Source organism: Anopheles coustani, chromosome X, assembly GCF_943734705.1.
Source record: "Anopheles coustani chromosome X, idAnoCousDA_361_x.2, whole genome shotgun sequence".
Lineage (NCBI taxonomy): Eukaryota > Metazoa > Arthropoda > Insecta > Diptera > Culicidae > Anopheles > Anopheles coustani.
Window position 1 is genome coordinate 16,769,019 of NC_071290.1, and position 26,040 is coordinate 16,795,058.

The 26,040-nt window shown below is 49.5% G+C and overlaps 1 protein-coding gene across 3 annotated transcripts; it reads right to left on the reverse strand.

Moving 5' to 3' along the window:
- Positions 1-745: 745 nt before the first annotated feature.
- Positions 746-24,324, reverse strand: LOC131268621 (protein singed). Of its 3 annotated transcripts, none has more exons than XM_058270849.1 (6): positions 24,049-24,324; positions 4,520-4,881; positions 2,725-2,981; positions 2,469-2,632; positions 1,692-2,398; positions 746-1,623 (listed from the first exon to the last, which is right to left on the reverse strand). In XM_058270849.1, the coding sequence occupies exons 2-6, from the start codon at positions 4,719-4,721 to the stop codon at positions 1,418-1,420; spliced, it is 1,536 nt and encodes a 511-aa protein (XP_058126832.1). In that variant the 5' UTR covers positions 4,722-4,881; positions 24,049-24,324; the 3' UTR covers positions 746-1,417. The 3 variants fall into 3 exon arrangements, with proteins under 3 accessions (XP_058126832.1, XP_058126834.1, XP_058126833.1); XM_058270851.1 differs by lacking the exon at positions 24,049-24,324 and adding an exon at positions 23,820-23,919; XM_058270850.1 differs by lacking the exon at positions 24,049-24,324 and adding an exon at positions 23,540-23,620.
- Between the last annotated feature and the right edge of the window lie 1,716 nt (positions 24,325-26,040).

Sequence of the window (26,040 nt, forward strand, 5' to 3'; positions counted from 1 at the left end):
CGCAATCCTTGTCGCCTTCCCTCACTCTCTCCCTCTACCACTCTCTTCCTGTTTGTTTTCCTTCGTCCTTCCCAAACGGCTCCCCCACTCCCCTCGCTCTATTAGTTGACTTTCCTCCTATCTGAGTCCGTCCCACTTTTATATCTGACCTGAAGCATTTGGATTCGTTTACATGGTTTAGCGTTGTTCACTTCCGACCTTTTTTTTCCGCTTACTTGCTCAAAACCCTTTGCTGGACAGCTGCAGCTAATATAATTATTAAATATATTCGTGTATGTATATAATATATATAGCAATAGGGGTATCAAAAGAACTAAACTTACCGCTCAAAGTGAGGGTAATACCGATGTGTTTGCTTGTTATCGTTTCTTTTTTTTTTCTTCTTCTGTTAGTCTGTTTTAACCGTTGTGTCAAATAAATACATACTTTCTCTTGCCTCCGCTTGCACGTGCGATCGGGCAGCAGGCCTGCTAGCCTGTATCACACTGCGAACCCTTTTTTCGCACGGAGCAAAGAACATCGCACGATACAATCTCATATAACGAACGAAAGGAAATACCGTTTGGTATGTGTGGTTCCCCGGATGTTGCACACGCGGATTCTGTTTCTCTCTCTATCTCTCTCGGCACGGTTTCCGGTTGCCAAACTCTTCACCGTTTGCACATTCGATCACGGACGGACGATGCAAAGAAAACTAAGTGTTGGCCCAGGAGAGGACACAATATACGCGTTGTCCGTGTTTAAATCTTTTTTTCTTTTCCTCCAACTTATACGTTCCTCGTTGTGTGGTATTTGCTGTTCCGATTGCCAACCGCCCGAAACGCGAAGGTTTTCGCCAAGCGAGCCCCCTCCCTTCAGCTCCCTGCTCGGATCTATCGTACAACTAAGCTACTACTAGGCGCTAAATGAGTGTAAAGAGTGTGTGTTTGTGAGAGTTTCGTCTTGATTTTTCCGTCCGTCTACCCCTTTCCCGTCGCGAATCTTAGTACATTAGCATTTGATCTTGTTAAATAATATATATCTCCTTCCTCACATTCTTTCTCCCACGCGTACGCTTTCGATAAAGAAAGATTGAATTGCAACATTGGTTTCCGTTCGTTTTTTTTTCTCCTCGGTTGTTTTTCTTCCTCTGCTTAACATCTGCTTAACCTGTCCTAAAACGGATTCCGGTCCACCGGATGTGGACACTGCACGGTTGCACACAAATATATGCGTGTGTGGTTACATATAATATTGGTTTCATTCGGCTGGTGTATCGAATATCAACCGGAGGTTTTTCGCGGTTCTTCCCAAAACGAAAAAAACCAAGTAGAAAGAGAGGAAGAAGCTGCCCCGAACAGAAATCAGCACACACACACACGTGTGGCTTTCGTGTGGCGCGGTCTGTAGTAGGTAAGGGGGGTTGTGGGGTGGCTTCTTAGTACTCCCACTGGGTGGCGGTATCGTAGCCGGTGTCGACGAGCTTGAACGTGCCGTTCTTGGTGGCGCCGAGGTAGCGGCCGTCGCTCGAGCGCAGACAGATGCGCGTCGGTTCGCGCAGCTCGATGAAGAAACCGTCGCACGGGACGTCCGAGTCGGCGGCGATGCCTTCGCCATCCACACGCCAGTACTTGCCATTTTGTCCTGCGGGTTGGGAGGAAGGAATTAATGAATGAATGAATGGTTTTAGTGGGGAAGGAAGGGAAACATACCCTTGAAGTGGACGATACCCTTCTGGGCGCGCTCGACCAGGATCGTCTCGTAGATGGCCTTGTTGCACTCGAGCTTGTTGCTGCCCGGGGCCCGGTAGCCGACGAAGCCCTGCTCGCACTTGAGCACCAGGATCGGGCGGTTGATCAAGTAGAAGTAGAACTTGGTGGTCTCCTCGATCGCCTCGGCGGTGGCGAACAGGTGGCCGGAGCGCTTGGTCGCCAGCAGCTTGCCGTTGTTGGCGCGGAACGACACCGAACCGTCGCCGTGCCATTCGAGCTCGAAGAGGGCGTCGGCCGAGCGGCGGTTGCCGGTCGCCTGGATGCCGCCGCCGGTCGACAGGCACCAGTAGCGGTCCTGGGTGGTGCGCAGCGCCCACCGGTGCGCCGACCAGTCGAACTCCAGCTGGAACGTCTCGTTCTCGCCGATCTCGTCCTGGTTGGCGGTCACGTCCACGCCCTGCTTCACCGACACGTACTTGTTGTTGAGCGCGGCGATGAACGACGCCTGCGGCAGCGAGTCCTCCAGCGAGAACAGCTCGTCGCGCGTCACCGTCTGCGAGCGGGACTTCAGCACCGCCTTCGAGCCGATCGGCGACAGGTAGAGGCCGTGGCGGTCACGCAGCGCCAGGTGACCGCTGTGGTACTCGGCCGAGAACAGGCAGTCGTCGGTGCACTTGTTCTCCAGCTTGCCGCTCGAGTTGAGGTATCTGCGGGATAGGTCAACGAGCACCAAAGTAAGTACAAAGACACACACGAGACTGCGATGGGACGACTCACTTGTTGTTGCACGTATGCAGAGCGTAGCGGCCGTCCTCGTCGGCGCGGAACTCCAGCGTGAACAGCGTGTCCTCGCCCCACGGGATGTTGGCGTCGACGTGGATCTCATCCTGCGTGTCCGACAGATGGGCGAACCGCTTGCGTCCAACCGAGCGCAGATTCACCTACCGACGACGAAACAGAGAGAGAGAGAGAGAGAGAAAGATAGTTACAGCTCGGGAGGGTTCCAGCAGCTGGCGACGCACGGTAACCGTACCTGCGGCCTGGCGGCCAGATGCACACTCCACAGCTCGCTCTTGCCCGGCGCCTTGGCGGTGCAGGTCAACTTCTCGGGCGTGCCGCCCAGGAAGTAGCCGCGCTGCTCGTTCTTCAGCGCCCAGCGGCCCGAGTTGTCGTCGGTGATGCTGATCTGAAACCGGCTGCCGGCGTCGCGCTCCTCCGACTCGCACAGCACATTGCCGAACGTGTCCACCGACAGGTAGCGCCCGAGGTGCGACTTCAGATAGATGATGCCTGAAAAGGACCGAATTTCATCAGATTCATCCCAGTGATGTGCGTTCTGAGTAAGATTGAGTGAGTGAGTAGCGGCTTACTATTGCGTAGATCCTCACTGAATCCTCACGGATTCGAACCCCAAAAAGAGTGTATGAGTAAGTGCAAGAACCACCACAACAATCCGTCATATCCGGTCAAGGAAGGATTCAACTCCGAAATGACGACTCAAATCCGATAAGAGTAATTAAAAACGGAAATAAACTTAAGAAAAAGTGTGTTAATGAACCTTTTGCATCTGGTTCGGATTAAAATCCCTGTTCAGGACTCGATTCCTCGTTACGGATGTAAATCTCCTTGGTGACTAGCAGCTCTTTTACCTACTCACTCACTCTTTTGGGATTCGAATCCCTATTAAGGATCTAAATCTCTGTTGCGACTAAACACAGCTGTTATCACTAGATTCATCCCGTGCCCGTGCGTACGATGACACAATGACCGGCAGCAGGTTCATTAGACTCCGCTCGGTAGCGAGATAGCTCGCCAACAATGACCAGGTCAGTGGAAATGAAAAGAATCCACTCGCGCACCGCACCAATCACTGCGTGCTCGTGTGATTGGCGAAGGATGAAGCAAAACACACCAACACCAACGCCACTGCTTCTCGGTGCATTAAAAAATTATCATCTGCCCCGTTACTTTACGGCCATCATCATCGGTCGGTCATGGCATGCGTATGAATTAATCATTTTGAAATTCGGAAACGCAATAAAACTGCACACCACCGAATGCGTCGTTCCGGATCCGGTGCTATCTGGAGCTTCCAAATCCGGAAGAGGAGAAAGAAGAAAAAAAGGAAGACCGGTCTCGGAACAGGTGCGTGCGTTAAATTTATGGCAAAATGGCGTGCTCCGGGAGGGAGGGGAGGAGTGAGCCGGGGGAGCGGCGAAAATCAATCGACCATAAATGCGAACGAACACACGAGTGAGAGAGAGAGAGAGAGAGAGAGGGTGTACGGGGAAAATTGAGGACCTCTTTCCTCGAAGTAGCATTCGGAATGGATGATGTTTGAAGTTATTAATTATGATACAATTGCTCGGACGGAATGGACCCGCTCCTCTTTGGGGAAAACGAGCCACGGTAAAACTAGAAAGTGTGTCCGCCTCGTCGGGCAACGTAAGGGCTCGCACCGGCATCGAACCGAACGGTCTGTATATTAACCAGTGTGCGATCTCTCCCCCGTTGTTGTTGCTCCATTTTTCTAGCTCCCAGCCGGGGGCGGCTCTCTATATATCGATCTCTACCTATCTGGCTCTTCTATTTTGACTACCCCCAGGCGAAATGGTGGCTCGGGCAATATATATATATATTGGGGAAATGTAGGTGAAATAACCGCACACTGGGCAATTTCTCGGTGCGCACACACGACAAATGAGATGAACTTTCTCGAAAAACAAAAAAAGAACAACAAGCCGATGGATGGAAATCGTTGTTGCTCGTAGTACACTGCGTAGTTTCGATTATTTCGACCTAGGGAGGAGTTGTCGCTTTGCACTTACTGTCGCCCGTGTTCGACGGCTCGAGCGTCCACAGCTGCTTCTTCTTCAGGCTGGCACCGTTGGCGTTCAGCTTGTAGCCGAACGTTTCGGCCGTCATGTATTTGTACTGGCCATTGATCAGGCCGATCGTCCACCAGCCCTTCTGCTGGTTCTGTAGCAGGATGTCGCCGTTCGTGTTTATCTCATAGCCGGAGCCATTCATGGTGGCGGCGGTCGGTTGGAGATACAGGGTGACTGCCTTAAAGCTCAACCGAGCTCCCGTGGAAGAAGAAGAGGGTGTTGGTGGTGGTGGTGGTGGTAGCGCGGTGGATTCGGTTATTCACCGATGCGTAAGACGCTGCGCACGAAAAGTCTGGAGCAATCTAGGAAAGAGAAAGATAAAAGGAGAGAGAAAAGCAAACGAAAGAGCTGTTAGTGAAACGCGTTGCAGAATATACCGGGAGACCGAAATCGCATGGATGCACTTGGTTTTGCATGTTACGTCCATTAATGGGCGCGAGGGAGTTAGTGTTGTTAATTCTAATCGAACGATAATCGCTGGATAAACATGAGCTTGTTTCAGGAAACACTCCTTTCATGGCGCAACAACAACCCTTATAGTGTGGGGGGAGTTGATCTAATCTCTCCGAAAGAGAACACACACCTCGGTATGCCAGGCTCGAGGATTCGAACCAACGTCTTCTGGCATGGTGTGCCCTAACACTACCGCTACACCATGAGCACTGCTGCTTTAGGAGACACTACTTCAGTACCACTACATGCCGCCGCCGGGTTCTCCGACGTCTTCGTACGGTTTTCGATGTTCAGTACGTGACCATCCGCCTCTTTTCGAATATCAGAGAATGCAATGTGACTAGGTGTGGAACGGTAGAAGAGGTACTGCCGAGCGTTAACATGCACCGCACGTCCCGACGCAACAATAGCCGATCTCCTATAACTGGCATAAGAGCCCCTACCTGTCCGCATCGAAATGGATAAATAATGCTTCCTCTCACGCGGCAGGGAGCGTGCCGTGGGCAGTCTACCAAACCGGAAGTTTGGTGGGAGTAGTATGTCTGACTGCTAACTAACTCCAGGAGCGGGTTTCAGACAAACCATTGTTAAGGAAAACGAAAGACAAAAGGCACCACCAACGTTGAGGATCGGTTTTACTTCCGATGAGTACAGCATGCTTTGGTCTCACAAACACTGAGTTATGTACACTGTTCAGATAGACAGGTCCCAGGAAAAATTCTGTTGTTGCCTCTACCGCAGAGAGTTCAGCTCAGGATCTTCCCCAAAGACTCGTTTGATGGAGTTCCAGCAGGTAGAGTTTGATTGATGGTGACACGGAACACGGCTGATGGCATTGATTTAACGAGTTCGGTTGAGAACTTTAGCCAAACCGGCACAACACAACGCACAAGGTGATAGGCGATACGCAGAGCAATGGAGCCGGGACCTACCTAGGACAACACCCGTACTGGTCAACCCCGTTTAGCACCTCTATATCACAGCACCAAAAGGACGGGAATGGTTGGCACACCTGAAGCTGACATCCGGCAAACCTCACTGACGCGGCGCACTACCGACAACTAAAACAAACCCCGCGATATCAGAGTACGGTGTGGTACGTCCAACAGGCCACGCCAGAAACACCTCCGATTCGTGCGGGCTCCAACTGCAGACTGGCGATGGAAAGGCGCTACCAGAGCAGAGCAACACTGCCCGAGGAGGATGGCCCGGTCGGTCGGTGCATTGACCAGACCTCGAGGGAATGGGTGCGATATATCTGTGCTTGCGGAGTGTTGCGCACGCTGGTCTTCCCTCTTTTCCACCTCTCTCTCTTCCTACCCTCCTCACCCCTGCAGTAGATGGATTACTGTGTGGAGCAGGCAGCCGACTCATCAGCGTGAGCATCATCGTGACTTCGTTTCGCTTCGCTTCGTGCGCCAACCGAAGGAATATTTAATCGTAACACCCAGCCCCCCCCCCCCCCCCCATCTTCTTCTCCGTTGCCTCCTACTCCCCTTCTCCTCCTCCTCCTCCTCGCCGACCTTCTGCGCCATATTCCACGCCGTTCTCCATCCGTGAGTCACACCGGTCGGCCAGTGTCTATACCAGCTCTACTCTACTCCATATCCCCCCTCCCCCCCTGAGGAATCCCAGCAAGCCGGTGGAAAGCCAGCCGCTTGAGGGGGCCCTTTTTGCACGGGGAGGGGAGGGGGGGGGGAAACGAAATGGAAAATCGTTCCGCTCGAAACCCCCCCGCGCTTTGGAGCTTTTAATTAAGAGTGTGTTTTGCTCCCGGTTCGGAAACTTTCCTGAAACTTTTATACCACTCATTAAACTTTCAGCCATGAATAAAACATACTAGCGAACCGGGGGGGCCCGGGGGGGGGGGGGGCGTGATTACCAGCTCCTGCTGTGGCTGTTTTCCTCCGAAAATCGGACACAACACTCGATCGAAAAACCGGAAACACGCCACGGGTTTGGTGACTCACAACCGGTAGTCGCGAGTCGGAGCGATTCCTCATCCGACGGAGAGGACTGTTGGTGCTTTGTTGGTGTCTGTGCGAGGGGATTATCCCGAAGCCGAAGAAGAGATGTCAAACATGGCCGGCTAATCTACGGTTCCGTACGGCTTTTGCTCACTTTCTTCCGAACTGATAGCGATAGGAGTCTGTGTTTAAGTAGGACAAACCTCAGAACAAGCAAGAAGGAGAGGAAAGGGAGATCGGCAGACAGGAAAGGCAGTCAAATAGGTGCATTTCCGGTCCCCAGAACCCCGCTTATCGCTTTCGGTGCACCAGAAGCGTAGATTAACCATTCTCTTCAGCCCTTGACGTTTCCTGTCGGTCCATAGCTTATTTCACGCACGTTTCAAGCGTCCTGTTTGCGTGTTCCTATGCTTGACAAGGTCCATCAGGAAGAAACAACCATTACCGATAAAGATGTATGCACGAATGGGGGGGGGGGGGGGGGGGAGGGAAAAGAAAACAACAAACAAACGCGAACGAAGGTCAGGTTCGGCCGGCCCAAAAGCTGACCAGCAGCTCCTCGCCGGTTGATACGGACACTTTGCCATCCGTCCTCCCCTCCCTTCACGCTTCCAACCATCTTCAAGGTCAAGATCAAACCCGGGCCCCGTTTCCCATTCACTTTGTCGCGCGGGATTTATCACCCGGAGGAGAGAAAGAAAAAACAAAACAAAGCTACGACATACAAAGATGCGTTCGGCTTTTGCTTCTTGCCCGCTATTTCTTCTCGTGCATTTCTCTGTCCGTTTTTTTGTTTTGTTGTGTTCTTTTTTTTGCTTACAGTTGTGATGTTTCTCAAGTTGATTGGATTCTTGTTTTTGCTTTTCGCGTCCCTTCCTCGAATGCGGCCGGTTTGACATTCGACGAAAGCAACGTTCCATATTTGGGAGCAAATATGTTGCTGGTTTTTCGTTTTCCTTTTGCTTTTTTCTCTTAATGCGCGTAAATGTAACGGATACACATTGTCGTGCTTCGACATCCCGTACTTATTTGACCGCAAGGTCGCAACTGGGAAGGCGGAGAAGCACAAGTTACAAAAAGTAGAAGGAGAGAAAAAAACACAATGGGACGAAGTAATGGCGGTTGGGTGTAAGAAGAAAGTGCGTACACACGCACACGCACCGGGGAGTGCGTACATCATGTGGAGGAAAAGCAAAATGTGTAAAAGCGAAGTAAAAAAAAAACAACAAAACACGTTAAGACGTTATGAAGAGAGAATGGGAGAAAGCGGCCGGTGGGGAGAAAGATGAAATGGTTCATTTTTTTGCGCATTTCTTATTTTTTCTGCGAAGATCATGCGATGCGATGCGAAGATAAAACAGCTCGGGTTTGGGGCGTAGGGAGAGGGGTGTGGGGAAAAAAGGCAAACACACATGGACAACCGTGATCTTTTCGCGATCTTCACACGCATGCAGTTTGTTGTGGCACACGTCCTCCCCCCCGCCCGCCCTTCGCTATACGCGCCCATGATTTCCCGGAACTGCAACGGAATGTGTCCGACGCACACACGCACACACGCACACACACTCCTTAGTGCCTTCTTTTCCTCACACGTGCTCTCTTGGGCCCAGACTTTCTTTTCACCATTGTTGCGCCGATTGCGATCCAAACCTAACGGTTGTTCATCTCCTCACCACCGTCGCCGCTATCGTCCTCCTCCTCCTCCTTCTTCGCAGCATCGGCATAAAGTATGGCGCTATTGTTTTTGCGCGATTGGCAAAACCGAAAAAGTGCAAGGGCAAACAGAAGAGACGAGAGAGGACGGGCGGGTGGGCGGGGAGGGGGAATTAAGAAAATAAAAACAAAACAATAAAACCGATGCACCATCATCATTTCGATGATGGGACCCACTAAAGCAATAAAATAAAAGCAAGAAAGCAAACATAACCCAGTTCGCAAGCGCGTGAACGTAGGGAAAATTCGCACTAAAAGATAAAAAAAAAACATATACAGTACACGCCAGACGGGTGCGGGCACGTGTTCAAGGGGTGGGGAGGGAGGGGCGGAAAATAATCAACCACCACCAACCGAGCAGGCAAGAGGAAGGAACCAAGAAAAACCCGCGTGGAAAAAGGGCCGTCGCGACGCGCAGACTTTGGCAGACAATTAATGTTTGCACACCCATAATAATGGACGATGCGTCAGAAAGAGGGCGAGATGGGAGGGAGGGGTTGGGTGGGGAACCCTCAGCATGGGATCGCGAAAAATGTGTATGCTTTATGCGCTCAAAATAGTGCACCCCGGCGGGGGGTTTTCTTGTGTTTGCGCTCTCTCCAGGCGACCAAGCCTCTTAGGGGTTTTACAAGTATATGAGACAGATATCCAACATGTTAAAAATCTAGTCAAATATTAACTTAAAGACAGCAAACGAGAGACAACCTATTTCACCGGTTTCAAACAAACATAAGCTAATAAAAATAAGTTACAAATGCATTTACCGGTGAATGAGAAAATGAGAAGAACAACAAACGGAATGAGAAACTGAAAACAAAACTGGAACAAACAAAAAGAAACGAAATTTGGAAACATAAAGATAATCACTTTGCCAATATATTAAAAAAAAACAAGCCGTAAACGCCAATAAAGTATTAAGATATTTTCAAGAGTTGGTATGCGAGTAAGCAACCAATCTTGGTAGCGATCAAAAATGTAATCAAATAATGTGAAAAGGCAGAATGAATTAATTAAATAGTTGCAAAACCAAGCTAGAACAAGCAAATCGAAACAACAAAACCTGAAACATGAAGAACAACCTTTCTGCTAATTTATAAAAAATAAAATAACAAATGGCCATCAAATAAGATAATGTGAAAAAATGGAATGAAAAACATAAACAGTTGCAAAACAAAAATGGAACAAGTAAAACATTGCAAGCGAAAACAAAAATTTAAAAAAAATTTAAACAAACTCCGCGCAAATTTACCAACATTGTAATAACGGTTAGAAAAGTGCATTTCATTGCAAACCCATCAGAGGTATGGTAACGAAAAAGAGAATGGAAAACAAAAAGAGGAACTCCTTTCCCGAAGGAGCGGAAAGTGTGCAGATTATCATCATCAACACGATCGCGATTAATGCCATCAGCCCATCAATCACGGCCGAGGCTTCGTTTAATCCATCAGCAACATCAAACATCATTGCGGCCGGTCAAGGATGCGGAACCGCCGGACGAAACGATGGCCCCATTTCCCGATGCAAGATATGCTCGCGAGAGCGCGCGCGCGCGCGCGTGTGTGTGCACCTTCGTTTGGTACTTGAGTAGTTTTTGTTTGTGGTGATTATTTATTTTACTTTTTCGCCCGCCACAAGTAGTGCTGCCTAATTAGATGTAACTGTAACGGGGAAGGTGCACCTTCTTCCGGGGGAACCTTCTTCGGCCTTTTTCTCTTCCCCCGGCCCGGAATGGGGTTTTGGATGGAAAGTTCTCCAACCCTCCTCCACACACCACGCATTTTCCCCGCGAGCAAAGAAGCCAGCGCAAGAAAAACAAATGCTAAGATAAATCCTTTCCATACTTTCAGGGGAGGAAACTGAAGGAAAGGCGCACCGGCTCTCCTGCTCTCCCTTTCACTCCGTTTTTCTTCCTCCTCTTTCCTTCCTTCTCCTTCGCCACAGGCTGTCGCTCCGGTTCTCCGGCAACGGGATTTTTCTTCACAAAAAAAAACGAAGCAAAAATCGTGCCGGACCAACCGATACAACCGATGCTGCCAAAGGTAGTTGGAAACGTCCATATTTTCGGTGGCAAATTGGACCATCGTCGTTCGGTCTACTACCACCACCCGACCGAACCCCCTCCCACCCCCTTTGCCACATCGAATTGGCAATTTGGCGAGTAACGGGAAGGACGCAACAACAACAACAACGAAGAAGAAGCAAAAAAACGGAGCAAACACAAAAAGTCAACAACTATTACCCACGGGTAAACGGGAAGGAAAAACCTACCACGGAACGGGCAGGGCAGTGAAAAGTAAGTAAAGATTTTATTGAGAGGTGGAAAAAAGGGGATAAATAGAAACACCCTACCTTGTGCCGGGATTTCCCAAGACACAACCGTTGCCTTTCAAGTTTGTTTCGAAAGGAAGTGTTTTAGTCTCTTAGCATGTTGGCTGCCAAGCGGTTTAAATCAATTCATTTTTGATAAAACTCGTTTATAAAATGTATTAAACCGTCAGTTTTGGAAAACCAAGCAAAGACGGCGCTTACTAAAGATTTAGTTGATAGAATTACTATGACTTCTATGTTGCATTTATATCTATTTACGGGACAAACACTTTTCATAACTAATGACAGCTGGAGATACAGATTTTAGTACAAGTTTTTTTTTTAATTTGGTTGTAAAATTGATTGAACCAACGGTTTTCGCAAACTGTGCAAAAACTTTTCTCATGTATTTTGGCTACATTTTTTTAGTACATTTTCGTATGTGCGTATTTATTACTCTAAAAGACACGGGGAATTCTAGGTAGCAATCAGCGTTCTCACTAATATAGTAATGAATATAGTAATTACAAAACTTTGTCGTTTGTTCCTTGCTTTTGTTTGATTTCCTAAAAACTTTGGCTTGATAAATTTTGACAAAAAAAAAGATCGTACTAAAAACATATACTAATCATACATGTACGGCAGCCATAAGTAAGTTGCTTTGTTAGTTTACATTCAAATTGTATGTTTTTCCATTTTTAGTTAGCAAAAATCTTTATCTTCTGAATCATTTTACTATTACTTTTATTTTGTATAACTTTTCTTTTTTATAAGACAGACTATTGAATACATCAAAATGCAAACATTAAGTTTAAATTCACGCTAAACAAAGAAGAACAGCATTGAAATAATACAAAAATAGACGTCTACGAGGAAAAACATGCTGGGTTATGTTAAAATCAGATGCTTTAGAGACAAAGTTAATGGACTATTGCAATCATGGGTGAATCAGAGGCAAAAGTGAGCGGCAACGACTGTAACCCGCGAAACGACGTGCGCTAAAACATCGATGACCAATGGGCTTTGGTGGGCCGGGAAATGCCGAACCTCCCCCCCGCCCCGGTGGCTTCCCCCCAGCTGCTCCATTAGCACCATCATCATCATTGTTTCGTCGGCGCTCGGTGGTTTGCAAAACGTGGCCATAAAACCCCGCTTGCGCAAGCACCTTCACTTCCGATCTTCGCATGGGCTTCAAGCTCGCGGTTGCGCTAATTGCTGAGGTCGAGAGAAATTTGCTTGCGAATTGACGAGTAACGTCCGTAACTGTAAAAGTCTGCCGAAGTCGGCGAAAAGGAGCCCGAGCTGACCATCAATCGAGATGTTGTAGCGCTTTTTCCCTCGCCGTCCTACATACTTCCCTTTTGTTTGCGCGTCGGTTCGGTTTACGATGTCAACAACGGGTTTTGTAGGGTTCTAATTGCAAAAGGCGATTGCACCCTCTCAATGTCGGGTGTTCCTGCAGCGGCACCTGAAGCAATGCTCTTAAATTATTTTATTTTCGCGGGGAAATAAATTGCACAAGTGAATTGTATGCCTGCTACGTACCGAGATAATTATTCGTTTCCGATAAGAATGCGCTCTACGCCATCGGTAAATCACGGGAAGATGTTGATGCACCAACAACGCATGCTTTAAACATTTTACCATCACCGACGCCTGAGTGACAACCTTCTATCGCTCGCGCCGGAACAAACAAACGTGCAAAAAGCGTGCACTCTAACCGCCATCGCCGCCTTTTAATCAGTTTCACGCCCTGCCTCAAGGTTGTAGGTTTTATGAGTTGCTGCGCAACGGCTAAAAATACGCCACACAATCTTTCGCTCGCAGCAGAAGTTCTTCCAATTATGGGCAATATTTGTGCCCAAGCGAACGCACGACGCATTCAAATGCAGCGGATGACGATGGCGGAGCGACGATGGTTTGCGATAAATCCCCCATCCACAAGAGGAGGACGAGGCGATCGTGACTCACCTCTCCAGGAAACATTCATCCAGACGCATGGATGCAGAAATAAGAGAACCAAGAGGGGCTGTAACGTGCAAAGAAAACGCACGCGTACGCCCAGAAGCAGCGTGGGACAAAGAACCCCAGCACACCAGGGAGGAAGGGCGAAAGAAATTAACACACGATCCACGAACAGCGACAGGCAGGATACGCCCGGGTCTGGGACGAAAACATGTGTCCACCATATTTTTCCTCCTCCCAACCAAAAAAAAAACAACAACAACACTCAAGACTTGGCTGGATGGATGTTTCTTCGCATGGTTTTCTTCTCTTCCGTTCGATGAGTTGCTTCCTTGTCCGCCGGCAAGGGGAGACCGATTCCGAACGACGTTGTTGAATGATGCTGACTTCCACCGTGGCCGTAGGACTGGTAGCAAAACCTCGCAGCGGAAGCCAAAACACGGAGGGATGTGTTTAGCGAAGCGCGTCCACTTAGGCTTTCTCGCGTACATAAATAATAATACTGCACCGCCCTCGTTTGTATCCTGCTCCGACGCAGGGTATCGCCGAGTGGAGATGAATGAATTTGTGTACTTCGAGAAGAGGAAATCGAAATCGAACTCAGCAAACACGGCGAACGCCATTTAGATATGTTTAAGGTATTGAAATGAAGGTGTGTCTTAAGAAAGGACACAAAAGAAAACATATTTAGTCCTGGTAAACATCGAACAGAACTACCAATAATCCGAGGATAACTTTACATTTGGAGATTCCCCAAAATTTCTGCTATTCAGCATTGGAACACACCCAAAAGGGGTGAACGGCATCTGAAGGTGTGCTGTAAGGAAGCCACACAAGAAAACATACACAAAGAAACACCCGTATTCTAGTTAGACGGAGCTGGACATGGCTTTAGGAGATTCTCCAAAAACATCCGATATCCCATTCCGACGGATGAGAGAGTTCTGCGCGGACGTGTCGGCAATCGATTCGCATCAAGGTCGCCGGCCTGCCTGGAAGCATTCGCTTCCGTTTGATGATTTTGACAGCTGTCAGAATATCTATCGGGATCCAGCATGCGCCTGGATGAAAGAAGTTCACGAGTTCGAGGAGTTGATGAGTTCTTTGTTGCGGTTGTTGGAGGGTGAGCAGAAGAAGATAAGGATCCGGTACGATTCGTTGGCGGTAGCAAACATTCGTGTCTGGTGCTGTTTTGACTCGCTCTTTTTGAGGCTACTCGGTAGACAACGGGCACACACACATTCATTCGGTGGATCCTGTGGTGAGCGAACCATTTCGAGCATTCTCAACCTTTTACACGAGAGATTCCTAAACGACGATTGCGCAGTGGAAGGATATACGAGGTAGACACACGCACACCAAGCCGTTGTACGGTGGTGCAGGGTGCGGCCGTCTCGATGGCAGCACAACCAGAAACGTTACGCTCACCCACACCGTGCCGATACGGGCGTTGTCCCAGGACCTACTCCCTGCCCGGTGCGGGGTTGCTAGCCAACGGAATCGCTACCTTTACCTTCTCACCTCGCGCCACGGGGTATTAACCCCGGCCCCCAGGAAGTACCAGTATGGCTACGAAACGGGGCATATTTCTGAGAAGTCTGGACGCCACAGCCCGAATGTCACAATCGAGGGTAACAGCTCCCGTTCCCGCTGGAAACCTCGTTTCTAAAAATATATGAAATTTTAATGATGGCAGTTCAAGGGGTTCAATAGCCGTTCGCTGCCGGGAAACAGCGTAACCCTACGGTGCGGTGCGGGTGAGTGCACCCACATCTCTCGACAACAACAACGCATGCTTAACGGGGAATTCCTGCATTCGTTGTACGCCCGCTCCCAGGAAGGGGTCCCGACTCCAATGCAACCTCAACCAGGAGGAGAAGCAGCCATCGCGTTGCAGTGTGAATAGAGCTATACTCTATTTTAATCCCGATCCCCCCCTCCGAAGCGGGCTGTGCCGCATCCTCCATATCCCCGTACACTGGATATCGATTAATTCTCTATCCCGTAACGCCCGTAATTTGCCCGTTACCGAGCTACGGAGGTTCGATAGTCCCGTTTGATGGACTACTGCTTGTGGGCATTTTACCCGATGTCATCATCATTATCTGCATCGATCACATCACAGCCGAACGGGTAGGTCCAGCCAGGCCAGTGTCACACTCTCGAACAACGGCCCTGACCGAGGTCGTCACCCGCTGCCGTCGAGCCGCAGCTGGTGATGCTGATGTACCACCGTAACCCGCGGCTAAGGCAGTAACGCTGATGAGCGTACGATCAGGCGGCGGGTACCGTTTTGCTCGCTCGGACTCGAGGTACCGTCGAGTCGATCGACGGACCACCGGAGCCAAGATAACTGTACCTCGAGAGGCAGATGGAGTGAGTTGTAATGTTCCGTACAGCCAGATCTCGTTTTTATGATTTGTTCGTTTTCGATTTTTGCTTCATCTCGCTCTCTGCCTCGTTTTGTTTTCTTTTCTGCCTCCTGCTTTGCGCTGTTCGTGCGTTCCCTTCGGTGGTGATTACTTTGTTCCACAGCGGCAGTCCCGAAGGGTTCTCGCCCTCAGCTACCGCGTGTAATCTCTTCCTCTCGTTGACCCTGTTCCGACGACGTCTGTACGCCTCTACCTTTATTCGTGGAACCTCGCATCGGCAGCGGCGTAGGGGTAAGCTTCAACAGGCTCTCTCTCCCCACCATACCCGTTGCAACAAACCATGTAAAGGGAGGTTATTTATAGACTGGTAGAATTATGTTCAAATCTTCACATGTCGAACTAAACTGATAGGGCCGTAAGCCTACACCTTACCTCACATACGGGCCACCACAACCGCAACCTAACCTAGAGTGATCCGGATGTGATCTGATCCCGTGACCTTCTTATGTGCCAGGTGGGGCTTAGACTCTCTCTACTATGACCTCTATCAAACCAACGATAGTGCCTCACTCAACGGGTGGATGCTTTGTGCCTCAACGAGGGTGGATTTGAACCCTCGATATCTTACGTCGTGTTCCCCTCACACTGACCCCCACCCCATAACCACTATTCCGTGAGGAGGAGTGCGATTGACAAGTAATATAACCGTGTCGTAACGTTCTCATGAGGAAACCCTCTCCTAACACCTCTGGCATACCTCTCTGGCTGGAGTTGCGACTCACGACCGGTTGATGTACGCGAATGGGCAGGGAACCTTTATCTAGCCATCGCTAGGTAGATGGCTGAGGGCGGGCAGATGGCAGAAAAAGAAATCAGATCAGAGCCTTCAAATACCCGCAATCAAGATGAGTCCGAAGGTGGAGAAATGGTCCGTCGCCGTCTTTCGTGCGTACCAGAAGTACCAGCCAGCCTTATTAGAGGCACGCAATCACCTTCTGGTAGGAGGCGTGCGCACGCGAAAAACTCGCACCCACAGTAATTGGATGGGGTTTGGCGCAACCGTCTAGCCGGGGGGATCACCCACCACCGGCGGCAGCATCCGGAGGGGGAATCGTCACAATAGGACTAGGTCCATATCTCGTTTGTTACTAGGAGAAGCACGAATAGCATATCCACACCAAAGCAGACCGGTCGAGAAGCAGCGTCATATCTGCCGCTGGGGGGCTCTGGACCGGCAGGAACCTGGCCACCGTCTGTGGCGCAGCGAACCGGCAACATATATAGACCCTCGGAGCGTGCATATGATGCGTGTGCATTTTTAATCGGCCCTGTTTCGGGGGACTGGCTGGATAAATTGGAGCGTACTCTCTCAACACTACGCCACGCCAAGCACGCCACACCACCCGCCACTGAAGAGGCACCTGCTGCAATCTACGGCCTGTAGCCTGTGAGGGGCGTTTGGCGTCCGGTTGTGGAAAATTGGAGAAGGCATGAATAAGGCACCCATCTAGTGCCAGGGTGCCCAGGTGCCAGAGGTTAGGAGAGGGGGGCAGAAACGCAACCATTCCTACCCACCGCACCACCGCTTGCGCCACCTTGTCTGCACACATCTCACCAATCCATCATCCCTCATCAGAGAGGTCTTAGGAAGAAGATGGTGCCAGGCCATGGTAGCAACAACTTTCCAATAAACTCTCTCACATCCTCCCTCTTCTTCTGGTCTCCCGTGTACCTATATACCTCTCTCCTTCTCTCACCAATTGCATACACACACGCACTCACTCGCCAAACGCATTTCCTTCCCGGACTCCAAGAGCGCCGTCATTATAGGCAGAGGTTAGGTAGAGGAATAAGACCCCCGTAAGAAGGGGGGGGGGGCTTCGGCCAGTCAGCGAGTCATGCATGGTGGTACACACAGAAAACCCCTCCCGGACCGGGGAACAACAACAACAACAACAACAGCCACAACAACGCCACCATGTTGGGTCTGGCTGGCGCTAATTTGAGGCAGAATAGAGATGAGTGCCAGATTGTGTCGGCTACCGTCTGACGGAGCACCTCTTCCCACCGTATAGCCGGAGCCGGGCCACTCCAGAGCCGGGGTGTTCAAGCTAGCGGAGCTTAATCGTGAGGATGGGTAGCTGCAGAGCTGCCTCCAACACACGATGCTGCACGCAGATGCAAATGCACGAACGAATCATTTCGCACACGAGGCAAGAGCCTAAGACCAGTGAGTCGCACCGACCCACGCACGGCAGCATCGCCCCATGCGAAGCTTGGAAAAAAAATGGCTGCCACCCCGGCGTACTGAATACATATATCACCCGACAAGGATAATGATACAGTGGCCAAGGCACTGTTGCGCATCAGATGAAAGACAACAGCGATCGGTAGTTTAAGGTATTTGGAGAGACAACTGGAAAGGCTGTTTTCCCCGATTAATAAACACAGACAGAACCAACTGACAGCGAACGCGCCTTCAACTCGGAAAACTGCGAGGGGAAATGTGTGCCCGTTGGTACGTTTCTAAAGTTTCCCCCCGAAAATTGGCTTGCGTGTCGTTTTAAAAATGATTTCCTGCGCCGCTGGCATAAATCCCCCCCCCCCCCCCCCTCCACCCTCTCCCGTCCGGCGCGGGTCCGGCACTTGGATTGGAAAGTGACAATCCATTAATTTTAAGTTTATAACAGTAATATTTACCCCCTTGCTCTACACCAGCCCCGAAGCGGTACGGCGGGGGGTGGTTTTTGGAAAGGGGGGGTGGGGGGAGGAAACAGATGGCTTCAATAAAAACCGATTCCAGCCAACCGAGCCAAACCCGCGGCTTGGAGTTAAAAATGCATATTAATTCCGCAGCTTTATGGTAGGGCGGTTTTGCGAGACACCGTTTTGCGTGTGGTGTTCGCTTCACCTTTCTGGTGTCGGCTTGCTCCTATTCCTTTTCCGTTCGTCGAATGTGTCAAGTTGGCAGGAAAATCGAAACCGAGCGAAAAATAAAAACACGCAAAACAACGGACACACTAAACTAAAGCAAAGCGTGACGGAGCGAGGAGAAAACTATGGTAAAATTTAATAAACCGGAACACATGGAACCCAATAGCAAACATGCCGAAAAAAGTTCGGAACGAAGTGAACCATCGTCGTAAAGCTGTACCGGCGCCCGGGAGTGAAGGTACAGCCGATGACACGCCACCTCAACCTGTGGCGGGGTGGAAAAGCGGGCGCGCTCGGGATCCCTCAGAGCTAGAAAGTCGATATACGGGGAAAAGAACGCTCCGGTTTTACGGCAGGTCCACATTTTTGATTAATTTGAACGACCAACAATAGATCTTTTGGAAATCGAGCTCAAAAAACCGAAAGCGGTTTATTAGAGATGCAGTGCGCCAAACCATAAAGGGATTGGGAGGAAACCTAAACCCGAACGCCGCGATAATGCCGGCCCAGGGAGGTGAAACTACTGCGCGGGCATATAAAAAGCAAAACGCAAATCAACCGGGGAAGGGGGGGGGGCCTTTTGCTGCTGCTTCCCCAAAAATTTCTTCCGAACCCGTTTTACGTCATCCACCACCGGATGGCTTTCCATTTCCCGTTGGATTGAAGGCCCAGCAAACGGCCGGGCAAATGGCGTGGAGTGTGTGTGTGTGTCGGTTCGAACTTCGAAGCGGATTATAGCGGGGAGCATCGACTCCTCGAATGAAGGCTGCTCCCAAAAATGTAACGAAAAACAAGCAGAAACGAAATGGGACGCCGTAATTATCCTTTTTGCTGGTTTGTTTCGTTCTCCTTCACCTGAAGCAACGGCCATCAATAAAGTGTTCGTTATGTATGTGTTTTATGGTGCCGAGTATCGAGACACATCAAATGCGCGATATAAAAAGGTGCATTAAAGCTGAGTGGATTGGTGCATACGAAGTTGGTCTCATTTTATATGGGTATTCCGACGGGGAGTTTTAGTTTTGTTCCTTTGCGAACTGTTTGTTATTGGTGTGTGTTATTGGTTTCATTCCGGGGGTTTCCTAAATTGACCACCAGATAATCAACAGGAGATAGTGGTTAGGCTTCAATCAAATCCGGGAGCAAACTTCCTGTAACAGGAGAACGCCGGAACGTTTGCAATCCAATTTCCTGCCTTCCTGCCGCTGTCGACGTGGTTTTGAACGATCCCATTAAGGAAATTTCACGCTTCTGCCACCGCTAGAAGCTGCTGTTGTTGCCATAAAAGCAGCCGCGTGGCTAGACCTGGTGCTGGTGACCATAAACAAAACCCCGCGCCACAACCGGAGTGCGTCCAACCCCTTGCCGTTGGAGGTTTTATTGAATTTCCGTTTTTACCGAAGGACATCATCACCTGCCGGAAGGATACTGTCAGTCGGACTGGCCCGGGCCATTACCATAATGAAATGGAGCCGGTGGCTATATAGCTGATCGATGGGCAAACATCGAGATTTCCGGATTGAATCCATCTGGACAGCAATGAGGGCGAGTAGATCGTGTGGGATATGGGGTAAAGAATAAAAACTCCAAGCGGTGGATGATGTAAGGCCTTGCACGTGAGAGGTGTTTAGCCTCATTTCTTCGCCATTTTTCATGCCGCAAACCGCCGGTGTGCGAGACTCATAATTCTTTTCCACACCGGAACACGATTTTCCGCCTCTCGGGAGATTCCGACCGATGATGACGCGTGTCGGTGGCGGCTTTGAACGGCTCGGCTTTTCTGTTTCTTCCTCCTCTTCCTCCCATCCGCATGAAGAGATTTTCCTAATGACTCATGAAAGCGTTCTTTTCCGATGCATAAGCCGAGGCGGCGAAATGGACGGGAGTTGCTGGCTGCTGCTGCAGTGTGCGCATTCGCTTCGCCAAATCATGGATGCCGTGTTCAGCGCTCGCCACTCGACGTATGCTGCTTGCCATGGCCACGTCCAGCAGGCCACATTATCCAGACCCCGTTCATCATGCTTCACGGTTTGTTTTTCTTCTCTTTTTCCAAAGCTCCCAACGGCTGGGCGAAACAGCTATGCCAATCGCCTTCGTTTCTGCTGCTCCCAATAATCCTTTGCTTCCTCCGGTTCGGTTCGAGCCGTCCGATTCAGAAGCTGCTGGCCATCGGTTTTTCGTACCAAAGAATTCCTCCCATGAAAGGCAACAGGAACAGAGGGGGTAGGGCGTCCACCTGGAGCCCTGTAAGTCTCCTTTTCTGAAATGAAATCGGTAAGATTCGCTCGAACGTCGCGTATCCATCGGAGCAAGGAGGGACCCTTTGGTGTTTTCTCCGGCCCGTTTTTAGCAACTCGCTTTAGAAAGCCCCATTCAAACGGCCTTTACATGCGCATTATCGGCAGAAGCTCGCTTTTTGTGTGCAGTGATTCCTTCCCACCACCATACACCCCTTCCATCCCATCTTATCCAAAAGGGCCGTTTTGCAGCGCGCCGTAATCTGCCGGATCCTACGCGGTTCGGCTGTATGGCGTTATTTCGACATGAAACACCATGTTTCAGTTATCGCGCGCCCATTTGCGCTTGGCTATTTTTTCCTCGGTCCCATTTGGCTGCTGTGTTTCTCTTTAGTTTATTTTTCGTTGTTTGTTTGCCCGTTTGTCGCCATCTGGTACGTCATCCAGCTCATACTGCGTTCAGTCCAAAATGTTACTTGCCGCTACAGTATGCAAGCGAAACGGAAAATTCGGCCACCCTTAGGTAGAATATTGATCTTCGTAAACACACGTGTTCGGTGTGCTTGAGCCCGCACACGTGTTCATATGTTGCCGTCGCCATTAGGAGGTAATTTGCATTTGTTACCACCGAAACATCTCGTTTCAAACATTTTTTTTTTCAAAAACATGTTCCAATTCGTTATCGTTATCGAAGTAATTTTTCTTTTACCAACGAATCAGCACCTAAAATTAAATAAGCAAATAACTAAAGCAATGAAGACCTAGAAAATATATTGGCAATCCCAAAAAAGAAAGGGAGAAGATGCCTGCCAAAAAAAACCAAGCAGAACTCACAGCAAGCAAAAGGAACGATTCAACGGTAGTGGCAAGAAGCCACTTCGGTCGATCAGCAAAAAAGCGATCCGTCGTGTACCGAAATGGGAAAAACCTTTTGCGCATCAGTGCACCAAGCACCGACGGAGGGCGGAGGGGAAAAGGGTAACAACGGTAATGCAAAAAGTAATAATAATAATAATAATAATAGCAACACCGAAACACATATACTCCGGGGAGCCCTGAAAGAAGAATAATTAGCGAGCACAAAGATCAGAATCGAAAACGTGGAAGAGAGCAACACAAACGCATCGACAAAGCTAACGAGCGACGGAAGGAGTCGCGAAAACGGGATGAAAACGAAGCAAAATGCGCGATTCAAACGGTTCGCGGGAATGGAGGAGAAAAAAAGATGGCCTCTTTTTTTCCTCCCCATTGTGGCAAGAGGCCACGCTTCACACACAAACACACCTGCGCCAGACTGCCACGAGGGAGAGAAGTTGAAAAAAAGGGAAACATAGAACGTGGCTAGTCATGCCCAATTGCAGAACAACATGGGAAAGGAAGATTCGCCTGGCAGTGCAAAAGAAATATGCGAGAATGACCGAGATGCAGTGTAAAATCGTTCCTAAGAAGGCCATCGAATCATAGCGCGAGTCTTGCAACGGTTGGTTGACTTTGTCAACAGTACTGTAAAGGCTGAATATTTTGACGACAAACTGCCATTTAAAACCCCCTTCGCTTACTACATGAGCTTATCCAGGATGGTTTTTATTTTATTTTCTACTATTTAAGATTGTATTTCCCTTCCTTCGACGTCGGCTAACGCGCAAAACATTTACCTAAAATAAGTATGATTCATTCCACAAGCAAGTTGGAACGATTTCGCACGCAGCAGCAAACGTTTCTTCGTAGGATAAATTTCTCTTTGTGTTGATTTAATCTTTAAACATGGGCTAACGGCTACGGCTATTATATGCCATTCCAGATATCCTTGTTGTTGTGATAAGGCTCCGATAATTTCATCCTTAATAAACATGACAGCTTAACTCCATGGTTTCTTTGAATAACGTTGCCATTTTCTCCAGAAATCGGATGATTCACTTCATTTTGAATAGTAGCCTCAAAGATTGGGGTTTTTTTGTGCCATATACTATTGGCCAACCTTTCATCTGCATTTGTTCCGATCCAATTCGATGAGCAATCACCTGGAACGCTGTTTTTAGTATGGCATTGTCTTTAGATGCAATGAAGTCAAATGGCAACCAAAAACCCGATCTGGGAGATTTCGATACCATGAAACAGATCAATAAAATCAACATTTCATTGCCTTTTTCTGAATGGCAAAGAACTTTTGACGTTCACTCCAGTTTATTTGGGGGGGCTTTGCACGGGATGTTTGCCTTCGAGGCGTTTGTTTCAGCTCTCGTGAAATCTCCTCTGAATCGAAGGTTGTGTTTTTCTTTGCCTTGCAATGCCAATTTTCACAGCGAAACGCCGGGAGACGCGCACACCAAATGGTTCAAATAGTTTACTGAACGCGCTCAGAATTCGCGCAGCCTGCATGATTTCCCACTCCCAGTTTTTCCCCGGAAGAATTTTGCCTTCGGTTTGAGCGGACAAACAACCAAATTATCCTACTTTGGTTGGAAAATCCGTGGTGAGTCAAATGTCAAATGCATGGCGGGTTGCGTGAAACTTTAGGTAGAAAACGGTATTCGAAAATAGCCATGGCAAAGACAAACGGCACGGAAAGGACTCTCCCACGATTCTTCCACTAATATCCTCGCCACTACACCAAGTGTGCGTGCGTGCGTGCGTGTGCGTGCGGAAGGAGCTGACTTTTAATACCTTTGCACATCCCTTCTCGAGTAGATTTGCTGATGCCCGGGGACAAATAAACGGGACACAACACGGTACACACATACAAATGCGCACCGGAAAAAGGAACGATAGGGAAATCGTACCAGACCCACCCACGCACACACGTACACACACATGCGCAGTGTTCGCTTCCGGAACGAAAAAAGGGCCCGGCCGAGGGGAATTTCCAGCCCGGCTCGTAGAAATCCTTTTCGATGCATCATGTGTATCAGTGGGAGCTGACTCATCGAAAAACGGATGGCTTCAACGTAGAAGCCAATGCTCGTCTAGGCTCGTCTACTTCTTCCAAATGATTGTCAAGAATAGGCTGCCTACCGGTTTTTTCGACGTTGAAGGCTCGGGTTTTGTTTTTCTTGTTCCTTCACTCCCTCGCTCTCTACCTTTGTTTTGTTGTTTTTTTTTCGAGTGATGCTGCAGCAGCTAGTGTTGTTGCTGTTGTTGTTGTTGTTGTTCGGTGATGGTAACTGCAGACGTAGCTGGTCTTTTTGCTGGTTGCAGAGTGGTGGTGTTAGTTGCTAGTAGTCGGATTTTGCAGGAATCGGTCAAATCTGGCCGCTATTTTCGCACACACAACTCTATACTCGCGCACTTTTACCTCAACAAAAACGGATGCGACAGGACGACGAACGGGTGTTACTTGGTACGGACCAAAAGGACAACTACCCGGAACGGAAATATCGCGGACACAAGCGAGCACCACGACGACAGGCGAAACTGCACAGAATTTAACCGACCGATAAAAAAAAACCGGAACGCGGAACACACAGAAACGGTGCACTGTTTTGTTTGACCTCTGAGAAAGTTCGTTTCTTCTCGGTGTTTACCTTTTGCCTTGCCCCCGCTTGCTAGCACGGATCGGATGCGGAGTCACGGGTCAAAAACAAGCCGGCTTTGTGCGACCGCGGTTTTGGAGCAACGTTTTGATTTGGTTTGATTGTTATTGCGACGGCTTTTCGACGACGTTTCCGGCGACGGCGGCTTGACGGGGACTTTTAAGGGTTTCACGGCAATCACCTGCTTACAGAAAGACACCTTTTCCGATTTTCGGTTGAGTTCGCTGTTTCGGCTGCTGCTGCTGCTGCGTGGGACGCGTGCGTTCTAATCGGCTGACGGAGCACAAATGAAGCTGGCCGTGCACTCGCTCACACAGTTATTGGTAGCCGCGAGGCGCGTCGATCCACACGCACCGCACACCACTACACCAAAAAGGCCGGTTCCCCCTCAGCCCCTCTAGCTCTCTCTTCTCATCCAACCCCTTGGCAAACGAAACGGTGAAACCACCGCTGGAGTGAGCGAGCGAGTGGATTGCTTTCTCACTGCTCTCACTGGCAAGCAGTGAACTTTTCGACCAACAGCGAGTGAGAGAGAGAAGTACGGCCGTTCGTGAGTGAAAGGGGAAACGGCGTTCCAGATCGCGGCTTCCAAGAAACCGAAGGAAGGATACATGCCGGCAAGCGGCCGGCTGCTTCGCTCTTGCCGTTTCCGGTGTGTGACTTTTTATGCTGTTCACCATCGCGCGAGAGCGAGAAGTGAGAGCTCGTGCCCGACGGAGAGGTGAGCTTTTCGGCTGTCAAAAAAGCTCACGAGCCTGGTAGGTGAAATTGAGGTGAGAGAGCTACGCAGAAAGGACGCAAAATGGACGAAAAGCGAAGAAGCTGCGTATGATTGAATCAATGTGCATTCCCCCTTGTGTTTAACCCGTGCTGTCAGGGAGGCGTGAGGGGGAGGGGGGGAAGGGTCGATGAGGGGTTGAACCGGGGTTCCACGCGGTGTGGCCCCGTGCGGTCAACCGTGCAGCCCGGCGCTGAGGTCGATGAGCTACTCGAGTACGATGGCTTCGGCAGCTTTCCACCGACCGCCGCGGCTAACGAGCTTTCCCGGCCCGCCCCGAGGGGGTGTGTGATAAAAATTACAATCGCAGCCAGCTCGCTCAACCACGACGGAAGTGCCGGATGTGCCCGGTGCTCGATCGATCGATTCGATACAGGATTTCCACGCCGGACCAGCGAAGGAAGAAGTCTTTGTGTGCGAGAGAGTGAAGAGGAAAGCGCAGGAAAAACGAAACGCCAAATGGGATGCTGTTGCCGGTTGGATGCGGCCCCGGTTGGAGGTTGGCCAGGAGAAAATATGCCGGTGGAAATGTGTTTCACCGCTCTTTAGCGTAAGTGTTTGCCAATGTGATGTTAGGGTAATGTTTTTCCTCCACGAATGCGTAAGCCAAACGATGTCCTATCATCTTGTGGTCCAGCTCGCTTTGCATACATTAATTTTGTTCCGTTCACAGGGAACAGGTGCGTCGAAGGTGAACGGGGAAAACCTCTATTTGGGAAATGGACGGCACGAAAATGGAAGCGAAAAATGCTTCCAGGCAATACGAATGATGTGTGGGAGGGTGAAGCAAATCCTCGATTTAGAGCACTCCGAGATGGATCGGCTTTATTGCCGGTGAAAAAAAACATATTCTGGCCAGTTTTGTTTTTCCTCGGCCCTGGCATTCCCGGTGCCGGTCTTGAAATAAAAACCCTCATCCCTGGACGAGCTTCGTGCTTGAAAGACTCATATTTCTGCGGACGCTACTTGCGAAGGCAGACGGAATGCAGATGAAGGGAACAAAGAAAAAGTGATCCCACATTTTCATAACACACAAACACGTAAAGGTTCTAGAATTGAAGCATATTTTATTCTTATTGTTGTAGTTGAACGTCGACGTTCTCACTTCAATTTATTTTAAAACTTTCTCTTACAGAATAATTTCTGTTATTGTCAACTGAGCTACGTTTCTCCGTCGCTCCTGATGACTTTTTCTTCATCAAAGC

Coding starts and splice junctions, on each gene's coding strand:
- LOC131268621 (XM_058270849.1), bottom strand. CDS start 4,721: ATGAATGGCTCCGGCTATGAGATAAACACGAACGGCGACATCCTGCTA. Junction 2,633..2,724: donor ATCTGGCCGCCAGGCCGCAG/GTACGGTTACCG, acceptor CGTCGTCGGTAG/GTGAATCTGCGCTCGGTTGG. Junction 1,624..1,691: donor GGGTATCGTCCACTTCAAGG/GTATGTTTCCCT, acceptor CCCAACCCGCAG/GACAAAATGGCAAGTACTGG.